Genomic DNA, 13,205 nt, shown 5'->3' with positions numbered 1-13,205 from the left:
AAATTCATTTTAGTTGCTTGTCCTAGGTTTCAAATCCCTTCTAGGTGGACCATTTCTAGAGACATTTATCAGATTTACCTAGATGAGAGAATAACCCTAAAAAAGTTGTTTAAGGTGAGCACCCAAATGGTCAGCTTGACCACTGATACATGGACCTCTGTCCAAAGGATCAATTACATGTGCATTACTGCACATTTCATTGATGATCAGTGGAAGCTAAACAAAAAGATCATTTCCTTTGTCCCAATTTCTTCTCATAAGGGAGAGTACATAGCCAAAGCCCTTGAGAGTTGTCTTCTTGATTGGGGGATTAAAAATGTCTTCACTGTTACTGTTGATAATGCCTCTTCAAATGACACAGCTTTGGGGTTTTTCAAGAACAAACTTCTGTCTTGGGGTGGGTCTTCTGTTAGGGTTCAATATATGCACATGAGGTGCATAGCCCATGTGTTGAACTTAGTGGTCCAGGATGGGTTGAGATATGCAGGTCCTTCTGTTAAGAAAGTTAGAGATGTTGTGAGATGGGTGAGGAGTTCTCCTGCCAGACTTAAGAAGTTTAGAGAGATTGCTGTGCTTAATGGGGTGGAAGCCAAATGTGCATTACAACTTGATGTTCCAACAAGATGGAACAGCACATACATGATGCTTAACACTACCCTTCAATACCAGAGGGCCTTTGAAGCTTATGAGAATGATGCCTCATTGAATGCTGACTTGTCTGATTCTATTCCAAATTTTATGGATTGGCTTTCTGTGCAAAGCTTAGTCCATTTCCTGAAAGGCTTCTATGAGATGACTGTAAGAATATCTGGTTCTCTCTATGTCACTTCAAATACTTTCTTTTCTGAGATTTCTGACTTAGGTTGCATGCTGGATGACATGGTTAACTCTGTTTCAACCTCTGAAAAGGTAAACACTAAACTGTTAACATTTTTCTGAATGTGTTTGTATGCATCTGTTAATTTTTTTCTGTGTCATGTCTGTTTTATAGGAAATGGGCTCCCATATGAAACAAAAATTTGAAAAATATTGGGGAGATCCTGAAAAAATGAACTTCTTGATATTCTATGCCAATATTTTGGATCCTAGGGATAAGATTGAGTACATGCCTGCCCAATTTGTCCAGTTGTATGGTGATGAAAAAGGAAAATCATGCTTTGAAAAGGTTCAATCTTCTATGGTTCTGCTGTTTAATGATTATACAGCCACCTACCATGTGCAGTCTGCATCCCCTACTGTGCAACCTACCCAATCTGAACTTGTCCATTCTCAAACTTCAGTTGGAAAACCTCAGGCTAGAATGAAAAGCCAGCTTAAAAAACAGAGAATGGAGACTGGTGGAAGTAGTAAAGAAACTGAACTCCAGATTTATCTAAGTGAAAAATTAGTGGAAGATGAAGAAAATGTGGACTTTGATGTCCTAAGATGGTGGAAGGTTAACAGTGATAGATTTCCTATACTCTCTAGAATGGCAAGGGATGTGCTGGCTGTTCCCATTTCAACTGTTGCCTCTGAGAGTGCATTCAATACTAGTGGTAGGGTATTAGATCCCTTTAGGAGTTCCTTAACTCCTAAAATTGTTGAAGCCCTAGTATGTGCACAAGATTGGTTGAGGGCACCCAATCATCCAATCTCTGTTGAGGAAAACTTGGATGATGTTGAAAGACTAGAGAAGGGTACCTTTTCTAACTTTTTAGGTTTCAACTTTAGAAATTGTTAATTGTTACCTTTATTCTAAACTATTTTTTTGTTTATCCTTTTTGTGCAGAATTGTCCACTGGAGCTGTTGGTTCTTTACCAAGTGCTGTTGGAACACTCCCAACAATTGCTGTAATACTTTTATATAACATTGCTTTCTGACTTTCTGTTTAGTTTGATTGATAAATGTGTGGACTCTTTGAGGCAACTCAGGTAAGATTCCAGAACTGCTAATTGCTAAGTGGCTTGGTAACTTTTTTATAAATGTTGCTGCCCTTAGGCCTTAGCCCCTTACTCAGTTACATCTCTGGAATTCTGGTATATCACTTCCTTTCCTCTCATATTCTCCTTTCTGTTTAGTTATTATGGCTATGATGATGCTTCCACCATTTGTCTGAATTAAAAGGACTTTGGGTGTTTGGTATGTTGCTCTGAGACAAAACTCATGAAGCAATTTCCCCCCAACTCTAAAATGATATGAAAAAAAGCAATCTGAGCCTATCTTATTAATTATTATTAGTTCTCTACTTCTCTTTGTCTTTATTGGCTTTAAAGTTTAAATCGTTTAATGGTTTTATAATTGAGCAGGAAGATGAGGAATGGATGAATGCTGATTGCTAAAGGCTGATTGGTGAATGCTAACTGCTGAGTACTTTAGTAATTAGTATTTAGTACTTAGTAGTTTAGTGTTGTTGATTTTCTCATTTTGTGAACTTCATGTTTGCTTTTTGAACTGCAATATGTAATTATGTATGTAAATGCCTACATAACTTTGGTAATTTAGTTTAGGGTTATTACAATATTACTTATTAAGTTTCAACATTTTTTAAATTTTTTTTTTTATTTTGGTATGTTTTATAATCCGACTACAAACCGAAATCCGAACCCCAACCCGACCGTATCCGAACAGGTGAAATCCGAGAGGATTTCCCTCTTAATTCGAACGGATTGGGGTAATTTTCCCCAATCCGAAATCCGATCGGATGGACGGATTGGCCATCCGATCCGTCCGAACCCGACCGATGCTCAGGCCTAGCGACTCGCAGATAGGCTGCAGTAAGGTATGCTTTGAAAGCAACTCAAAGAGATTGGTGGAAGCCATCAATCAGAAGCTCAGAGTCGAAGATTTAACAGATAACATTTTGGATGCCTGCAGTCGGGAATTAAGAGGTATAAGGGAGTGGCACCTTGTAGCCATTCCCAGAGAGCAAAACTTGTTTGCTGACGGTATAGCTAAAGCAAAAGGAGGGGTCTGGGGCACTACTCTTTTCAATCTCCCCCCGATGATCTTATAGACATAATTGATGATGATAGGCATGCCATACCAATATGGCGCCAAGTAAACTTTGTAATCTTGTAATTAGCAGGTGTTCCCCTTCCGGTTCAATCTAAAAAATACATAATCATTTTGGTAGTATTAATCAAAGAAAATTCTACAATACTATTCCATACTCAGAGAATTCTACAATGCTATTCCATACCCCAAACATGTATTTTTTTTATTTTTATTTTTTTTAGATCAGGAGGGGAGGGGAGACCCCAGCTAAACCCCTAAACACTAGTGAAGACGCGACGCAACATGGTAACACCCAATAAGTCATCGGCAACAAAAGCCTTCATCCCGGGCAAAGGAATTAGGGGGGAAAAGAATTATAATTCGATGGGAAAATAATAAGATGGTAATAAAGTAAGAATTCAAGTTACATTGTTCGGTATAGAGGAATAGAAATAATAAAATAATAAAATTATTACTATTAAAATAAGAAAAGAAGAAGTGGTATAAAGACTAAAAAGTCCTTGTGTAATAATAATATTAATAATAATCAAGGGTAAAATGTATTTCTCTTCCTTTTTCCCTTTCCTTTCCCCATTGCAGTTCATATAGGGAGAATATGAATTGCAATTCAACTAAATGAGGGAATTGCAATTTGGTGAAATTATAATCCCCTCCAACCAAATACTGTAATTCGAGTGGTCAAAGAATTGTGATGTAATTAAATTACAACTACATTCAACCAAACAATGCACTAATCTTTCTTTCGAAATCTCTCTTGTCAATCTTTGCCCAAACATGCTATTATGGTATCACATAGCACTAGGCAGTACTTGGGAAACTCCCTACTGAGTTGCTATAGATATTCCCTTAGCTTACATTTCAGTAGCAATACAAGAGGTACACCTATTCCCTAAAATAAAAGTATGCTTTAAGGAGGTGTTTACTTAAAAAAAATATTTTGCGATAAATAACACTTTCAAAAATCTCACATACCCCTAAAAGGGTGAACCTAAGAATGCAGGAAAATATGATTCCATAAAAAAAAAAAAAAAAAAAAAAAAAAAAAAAAAAAAACCTAAAAATGAAGTTCAAATATCCCACATCCCCTAAAGTAAACTCACAGTCCCTGGAACCAAACAAAGAAATCTAATCTTATCATGTTTACATTAACAGGTGTGCAGAAAGAGTAATTCCAAAATGAATTTGAATGTAAAGAATTATTCCATTAACAGGTATTATGCTTTACTGTGACAAAGAGAAGATATCCATGTGATAATTTTCCAAAGATATATATTCATATCAAAACTGAATTCTGTGTTGCAGTTGCAGATGAGAGTGCAGAAAGAAGTAAATAAATGCAGAGTAAGGATCAAAGGAAACGAGGAAAACAGTAATCCAGAAGAAAACAATGGTGGACATGAAAAAGTTTATCTAGCAAAAAGAGTATGATTAGTTGACCTAGCAAAAGCAGACTGAACACAGGAACTCCAAAACATACACAAAAGTATTTAAACAGGATGTGGAAAGACACAGGACCAGATCATGGTTAAGCAAAACATTTATAGTACAGAAATTTGAAGGGAAAGAAAACCCAAAACCAAAAGGGTGCATAAAAGGTGGCATGGAATATTTATGTTTTTGGTTTCTGCATTCTCCCATCATTGTCACAATCAAAAAATAATAGAACTAATTATGTACTAATTCAACAGTATGCTCAATCAACTTCAAACAAATTATTATAACTATAAACCAAAAGCACTACATAACAAATTGTTCATAGAAAGGATCAGGGTGGTACAAACTAGTGAGTCAATATGCAATTTGCATACTGGAACACACCTATACTTCAATATAGCACAAACCTTACTATGACAGTATGACTTGAAGTAATAAAGGAAAACAGGAAGGACTAATGGCTTCATCTTATTGGCTATAGACTAGCAGAAGCTAACACTCAAACAATGAATATCAGAAGTAGAAATCATTCAACCTAAACACTTGGCACATCTCAAGATAGAATTAACGACAAAAGATCACCATCTTGTGCTGTATATATGATTATATAAATTGACTAATTTCACTGATGAATCAGCATAGCTCAAATCAGAATCTCATAATTGTTTCAACTAGGGGATCATCAAGTAAAATTAAGGAAAGATGAAAGTAGTCACTACTTAAATCCGACTGAACTACAATCAAGTAGCTACAGATGCATGTGCTAGTAAAAACTGAATCTTTCATTCAATAACATAATCTGTCAGATGCATAATTTCAAACGCCGCAAATCTGAAACGTGAGTCTTAAAACAAATAAAATATCTATCAGAACTCAAAAATTAGGCATATCAGTTCCCCATTAAACTTCAAACAGAAACAGGACAACGGTCTGTTATTAGTCACCCTTTCTTCTGAAAGAGCATCCCTCTGTGAGCCTGGCACGCCCACCAGTCGGCTGGCACAACACTGTCTGGCAGTTCCCACACACCACAACTGTCTGGGAGTGACTGAACACAGTTGTTCTGCAAATATCCAACCCATATAATATCAATAATAGCATCATTATTTACATTGGTAATTAACATTAACACCAAAACTAAAAACCTACATTCGAGACATATTACATACAAAATTACAAATAAAGAGAATATAAAACTTACATGTTAAAGCAGCCTTGGCACTTGACATCCTACAAGAAAACCCAAATCACAAAGCAACTTCAAAATCCCAACACAGTAACGAAAATCCTTCACTAAAACAGATTATACTTGAGCAGAACAAAGCATAGAAACAAATCCTAAAGTAAAAGAGAACGCACCATGAAGAAAGAGTTGGGAGACTGCACGAGACGCTTGAGCTTGTGCTTCTTCTTCTCGAGCTCGGCAGGAGGGTTCAACAAATCGATGTCGTTCGGTAGAACCTACAATTATCCACGCATTCATACAACAAATACAACAAATCAGCATAATAATCGATAAATCAATGAACTGAAAGGCCCGAGAATATTTACCATTGTGTTGATGAACGAAAACCCTAGAACGCAAGCTGACGATAAGTTGAAGCTCCGCTAGCAAAGAAACGAAAGGGAGGCAAGGATTAAATAGCTAGGGTTTATATGGGTCAGTTTGTGTAAGCTTGGTTATTTATTTATTTATGAGTTTATTACCGAAATGGTCCCTCAACTATTGCGAAATTGTCAATTTGGTCCTCAATAATTTTTTTTCAATTAAGTCCTCTGACTTTAAAAAAATTAACCATTTTGGTCCTCCGTTAGGTCAAGAGTTAAAAGTCTGTTAAACTAAAGGACATTGATGAAATTTCACATTTAAAAGTCTGTTGTTATGGTCTCTCTTCCATATGACAACTCAAAATTTAATTTTATAAATTCGATTTCAATAAATTCCAAAATAGTCATTTTTCACTCTATAAAAAAAATTGTGCGATTAAATCGATGTTTGAATAAATTATTTTGAGCCACTTTTAAATAAATTCAACACCAAGACATGATTTAAATCTAAAATCCTAAATTTTCGGGTACATTGCGTGCCAAATTCTGAACTGAAAATTCAATCTGAGTGAAACCGGGAGAAATCTGAGAAGCATAAAACAAGTGTGGATTTGGGCAAGAAGTTAAAATTTAGGATTTTGTTTTTATATATAGTATAGATTAGCTAAGAGTAAAGAAACAAATTTACCAAATAAATTATTATAACCAGCTAATACTATAAACTGGTAAAAAAAAAAAAAAAAAAAAAAAAAAAAAAAAAAACTCTACATATCAACTATTAACTAAATCAATTAGCTACCCCGCTATTAGCTATTAACTAATTGCCAAATACTCTCATAGTCCTCATCTTTCAAATCCATCCATACATTTTTATTTTTATTTTGAAGAACAGAACTCAATTTATTAAATCTGAAGCAAGAACATCAACAAGATAATGTGGTGGTACATCTAACCACTCATCGGGACCTGTCTCTGAAACGGCTTCCCTTGCAAGAGCATGGGCCGCACGGTTCGCAGATCTCCTAGCATAACAAAAGGTAACCTCACCTATAGAAGAAGCTACTTGTTTTACATCTTGTATTAAAAGACCAAACGCGGAGCTAAAGGGTGCCGATTCCATAGCATGATAACAAAGTTGAGAGTCGGTTTCAATATCCACCTCTCCCATGCTTGTATTTCGTAGCCACAACACAGCCTCACGAAGACACAATGCATCCGCCTCCTCCACCATGTACTACCCATCCACTCGCCTACTACATGCCGCCAAGAACAACCCAGCGTCATTGCGAAGAACCCACCCTAACCCCATAACACCATGGTTAATATCCAATGCAGCATCCGTGTTCAACTTCAACCTCCCCGCAACCGGCCTTACCCATGCTGTCGTAACCATCTCCCCAGGCATCCCACCTCTCTCGTTTACCGCTTTCCAATTGTGCCAAAAAGATAGAGTTTCATGCACTACAGACTCCCGAACAAACGGCTTCCCCTTCCACACTACGTCGTTTCTACTACCCCACAAGCCCCAGCATAGCATCACAAACTTAGCTTGCATATCATCCCGCAAACCCGTCAGGCAACCAAAGAACCAGTCCACAAACTCCCCATCGATATGCATTGCTGGCACTAACTGCATAGATGTCCGGAGGGCAACCGAGTGCATACAGTCACGAAACAAATGTGCAACGGACTCGTCAACGGTGCCACACATATGGCACGTAACCATACAAGACACCCGCTTAGACAATAAAGCATCTCTCGTTGGCAATACATTCGCAGCTAGCTGCCAGGCAAACAGACATACCTTGGGCGGCACATCCAGACTCCATAATTTATTCCAAGGCCTCCCCACATGCATCTCCCCAACTAGCAAGCGATAGCATGACTTCACCGTGTAACACCCCTTCGAATCGCCACTCCATACCCATGCATCACTGGGGTGCCGAATACTGATTGGAATATTGAGGATACACCTTGCGTCCCTCTCATCAAACACGTCTACAACACAGTCCGTATCACATCCCATGCCGTCATCCCTCAACAACGAACTAACCAGAGAATGCTCTATCGTGGGGTGCAAAAGGGTACGCACATATGGATCCTCCGTAGTCACAAGCCACGGGTGCGTCCCTATTACCGTATTCCTGCCATTTCCTACACTACGCCTTGCCCAACATCTCACCACATCTCTCGCCTCCACTATACCACGCCATACAAACGACGGATTGCTACCAGTTTCTGCATCAAGAAAAGTTGTGTTAGGAAAATAGCGGCTCTTAAACACTCGTGCCACAAAGGAGTCCGGGCGTGTTAAGAACCGCCAAGCCTGCTTACCCAATAATGCAAGGTTCATATGTTTCAATCTCCTGAACCCCAACCCACTTGCAGCCTTAGGTTCGCACAAAGCTTGCCACGACTTCCACCGCAGCCCCCTTCCATCACCAACCACTCCAGTCCACCAATATTGATTAAAAATCCTCTCTATTTCGGCACATAGTGTATCAGGCAATAAGAACACTGACATAGCATAACACGGTAAGGCTTGCAACACATTCTTGAGCAAGACTTCTCGCCCTGCCCGCAACAGGAACCTGGTGTTCCAGCCGCGCATCCGACTTAAAATCTTATCCTTTATAAACCCCAATATCGCCTTCTTATTCCGGCCCACCAAAGATGGCAAGCCAAGATACTTCCCTGTTGTATCTCCCGCTTGGACTCCTAGGACACTTGTTACCGTGTTCCTACACTGTTCATAAACATTCAAACTGAAGCAGCCCATCGACTTATCATAGTTCACAAGTTGGCCCAAAGCCTCCGCATACTGGTCTAGAATTTGTCTCATCACGCCACACTCCTCCACACTTGCACGCATAAAAAGGAAGTAGTCGCCCCAAACAATGCGAGATATACGGTGCCCCTCGTGTTATTGTCACCCCATGCAGCACCCCCCTTCTCACCCGATTGTCGATCAAGGCACTTAAACCCTTAGCAACCATCAAGAATAAATATGGCGAGAGCGGGTCACCCTGTTGCAGGCTCCGTGTGGGTACTATCGGCCCCAATTGCTTCTGGTCATGTAAAATATGGTAATTGACACCACTCACCGTTTCCAGCAGAATGTTAACCCATTTATCACTGAACCCCATTTTTAGCATCACCGACCGCAGGAACCGCCATTCTACCCTGTCATAGGCCTTGCTCATACCTACCTTCAGAGCTGCCACACCCAAACGGCCTTGTGTCTTCCTCTTCAAATGGTGTGCCTCAAGAGCTAACAATATGTTGTCTGTTATCAGCCTCCCAGGCACAAAAGCACTTTGTGATTTGCAAATAATCTTATCCAACAACGGTTTGAGTCTGTTAGCACACACCTTGGCTACAATTTTATATAGTACGTTACACAGGGCAATGGGGCGAAAATCTTTCATTGTCTGGGGCACAGATTTTTTCGGAATTAAAACAATCAGGGTATCATTAGCCTTATCTGGTAATCTCGAGGTCTCAATAAACCGACGACAAAACTGCGTGACCTCACCTCCAACTGTTAGCCAAAAGTGTTGATAAAAGCCCGGACCGAACCCATCTGGCCCCAGGGATTTATCTGGATGCATTGCAAAAACGGCCTTGTGTACCTCCTCCATGCTAACTGGTCTCTCCAAAAGCACATTATCCCCCCTTGTCACATGCGTGCCCACACAAGCCACCACATCCTCATCACGGCCAGGTTGAGCCGTAAACAAATCCTTGTAATAGCTCAACATAACCTCGCATATTTCGTCATCCCCATCAGTCCACGACCCATCTTCCTTTCTCAACTTCCTGACCCTGTTCCGCCGCCTCCTAGTCTTAACTGAATTGTGGAAGAACTTAGTATTCAAATCCCCGTCCTTCCACCAATGCTCCTTGGCACGCTGACGCCAGTACATATGCTGCTCGTCAAGCAACATTAATAGCTCCCTCTCCACCTCATCGTACTCCTGGATGCCAGCCACATCTCTGCGCGAGCGTAGCATCTCCAGCAAATTTTTTGCACCGATCAATCCGAAGTTGAAAGCCTCTGTTATAGGACCGTCCCCACCTCCCAATATCCCGACCACACAACTCGATTCTCTGAAAGATATCTAGCCCCACGGTCCTTCCCCAACTATGCTCCACGACCTCCCTGAACACCTCTTCTTTTATCCATATATTATCGTAGCAAAACCTCCTCCCCCGGGCGGGATGGGTTGCCACAATCGGGGTTAGCATGATCGGCAGGTGGTCACTATACGGACACGGAAAAGATGCAGCTGTCGCCCCTTCATACAGCTGAAGCCACGACTCCGTCACAAGAAAACCATGTTTGGCGTTCCCTGGGACTGTTGCCAAGTATACTGATACCCCGAGAACCCAAAATCTGTCAGCCCGCAGTCCTGAATAGCCTCACGAAAGCCCGTTAACAACCACTCTGGGTGTGGCACCCGGCCCCATTTCTCCCCCTGATGTAGTATATCGTTAAAATCACCCATTAGAACCCATGGTAGGTTGCTAAGGGCTGCCAGTGCACAGAGCAAATTCCAAGACTCCCGCCGCCATTGCCTCCCAGAGAAGCCGTAATAACCAGTTAGCCTAAACTCTGGGCTGCCCACGTCCAACACCACCCTTGCGTTAATATGATTCAACGAGTACCCCGTTATCTCCAAGTCCACCGCACTGTCCCACTGAATAGCCAAACCCCCACTGTTCCCTTGTGCGTCAACAGCCAGCATACTATCTGTTGAGTTTGTCTCATATATGGATTAGGAATAAGAGTTTGTCTCATACTAGAAGTAGGAGTGAAACGGGTAGACCTATTGTACAGGGATTAGATGCCTATAAATATATTGGTTGTATCCCTAATGGGTTGAGTCACCACCATTACCATCACTATGAATAATAAGAGAATTGTTTCATTCCCGTGGATGTAGGCACCTTGCCGAACCACGTAAATCTTGCATTCTTTACCCTTTTCTGCCATTGTTATTGTTTATTGTTCTTGTTAATCTCAACACTATCAAACCCCAACCTTATTCGTATTGGTTCCATCTTTTGCTTCACTAAAAAAAGTTTCCATTAGAAACACAATCTTCGCCCTCTTCGCGCGAACCAAGACCGCCAGAACCTGAACTGCCGTTTGGTTGCCAAGCCCCCAGCAGTTCCATGATATGATATTCATGTCTGTCGGCGGGCTTGCCCCGCAAGTCTCACCGGCTGCAAGTTTTTTGAGACCGAAGCCTCACAGTCCATCCCCTCACGTAGAGATTCCTCAACCCTCCTCCTCTTCTGTTTAGCGACTGTTGTCCCCAGCATTTCCCCAGGCTCTCGGGCGATTGCATCCCCATTTTTCTTAGCCAACACTTCCGCCCTCCACCTTTGTCTCTCCGTTGTCGCTTCCGGCGGTATTCAACGTTGGCCGTTACCTGGAACCCCCCTCCTAGAACCGGCTCGTAACCACGATCCATATGGCTTTTCGGCCTTGTCATCTGTTGTCATATATTTGTGACAGTGTTTATCACCATGCCCTAACACCCCACACAGAAAACAGAAGGTAGGGAGTCGTTCGTATTTGAAATCGATGATTGCCCACCCCCCACTATCCTTCTTCATCTTCAACTGCTTCTTCAAAGGTTTGGCCACGTCGATGGCGACTCTAACACGATAAAAGGATCGCATCGTGCCGTCGAAATTGCGCTCATCCGTCTTAACAAAAGAGCCCAAAAAAGACCCTACTGTCGTCACCACTGCCTCTGAACGGAACCCCGGCGACAAAGCATGGATTTGAACCCAAAAATCAGCATGGGTCAACGGTACCAGTTCCGGATCCTGCCCATGTGGTACCATCTTCATAACCAGCAAACTATTCTCATAAGTCCAAGGCCCGTCGTTTATGATCCGCATGACATCCTTTTCATAGTAAAACCGTATCAGATACTTTCGTGGACCTAGCTCACTCACGTTGACTCCCCTGACTGGCTTCCACACCACAGCCATGGTGTCGTGGAAGAAAGCCAGACGTACTGGTTTCTCGGTGACTAGTCTGGACACAACGTAGAAAACCTCCTCATCGGTAGCATGATCCCCGGCCACAATGGGCAGCCGAACTGCAGCGTCCTCGTCATCTACGTCGGCTATGGTCAAACTCGCACACATTGTAGAGATATCCGGATTAGCCATAATCTGGCGGTGACCCGGGAACACGGCGGCTTCCGGCGCTCCCTTAGGGTTCCCACAGTAATAGCGTCGTACGTAGGGTTTTTTAACAAACTAAGCTCGCGAAATAGTGAGAGAGAAACGAGACTAGCCCCAACTCCATACATTTTCCCCCATTATTTTAAGTTATTATTTAAGATAAAGTCCATTCATTACAAGCATAGAAATTGAAAATGCGAGATAAACCCAACCGAGTTAGTAATATAATTGACTTAAAAATTTTAAGTTTGGCTTTTCATGATAACTACAAATTGGCCTTTCTTGGTTAAATTAAACATTACTTAGGTTGGTTTACCTCATTGTGATCATCTGTTGATTAAGACTACAAGGCAATAATGTGATATCTATACAATGCACATCCTCAAAGCAGTAATTGTGAGTTTCATTTGTCTTAAAAAAACATTACCGAGACGTTTGATAATATGGAATTACAATTTCATTTCCACTTAATGTCCACATAATTTTGAAGGCAATCAAATTATTTCGATTGGTTGGAGAGAATTGCAATTTTCTCATTTTCATATAATTAGAATCTCATGCCCCATTGGTATTTTAATTCCATGGTTTTTTAAGAAGAAAAAAAGAACCTTGAAACAAAATTATCCATCTTTTTAAACCTAAAATTGGTGTTTGACCTTTTCCTATTGGTATATCATATTTGCCTAAATTTTCATTCTTTCTACGCAGCAATTGATGGTGTATGGGCATTAATAATAATAATAATAATAAAATAGGAGTATTTTGGACTTTATCCTACTTCTTCTATCTCAATTTCCATGTGTACCAAACAATAAAATTAAAATTGTGAAATCAAATATTTTTTTGGATGCTAACCTATCGAAGCACAAAGAGTCAAAGCATGCCGCTCATATGAAGAATTACAGCTATGCCATTCAACCTCAAGGTCTTTAGTCAAATTCTAAATAATTTTATTCTGCAAATCAAATATTATAATTAAATTTTTTTTTTTCCTACATAATTCAAAAGCACGTAGGTGTCA

General features: G+C 40.6%; 1 protein-coding gene across 1 annotated transcript; it reads right to left on the bottom strand.

Annotated features, from left to right (window-relative positions):
• Positions 1-5,190: 5,190 nt before the first annotated feature.
• On the bottom strand, positions 5,191-6,088 carry LOC109176876 (40S ribosomal protein S27-2). The gene is made up of 4 exons (XM_019326273.1): positions 5,981-6,088; positions 5,789-5,890; positions 5,631-5,659; positions 5,191-5,492 (listed from the first exon to the last, which is right to left on the bottom strand). The coding sequence occupies exons 1-4, from the start codon at positions 5,981-5,983 to the stop codon at positions 5,366-5,368; spliced, it is 261 nt and encodes an 86-aa protein (XP_019181818.1). The 5' UTR covers positions 5,984-6,088; the 3' UTR covers positions 5,191-5,365.
• Positions 6,089-13,205: the final 7,117 nt, after the last annotated feature.

The sequence above is a fragment of the Ipomoea nil genome, unplaced genomic scaffold (assembly GCF_001879475.1).
Source record: "Ipomoea nil cultivar Tokyo-kokei standard unplaced genomic scaffold, Asagao_1.1 scaffold0761, whole genome shotgun sequence".
NCBI classification, from domain to species: Eukaryota; Viridiplantae; Streptophyta; class Magnoliopsida; order Solanales; family Convolvulaceae; genus Ipomoea; species Ipomoea nil.
Note: the sequence above shows the minus strand (reverse complement) of the source record. Positions and strands in the feature narration are given on the sequence as shown.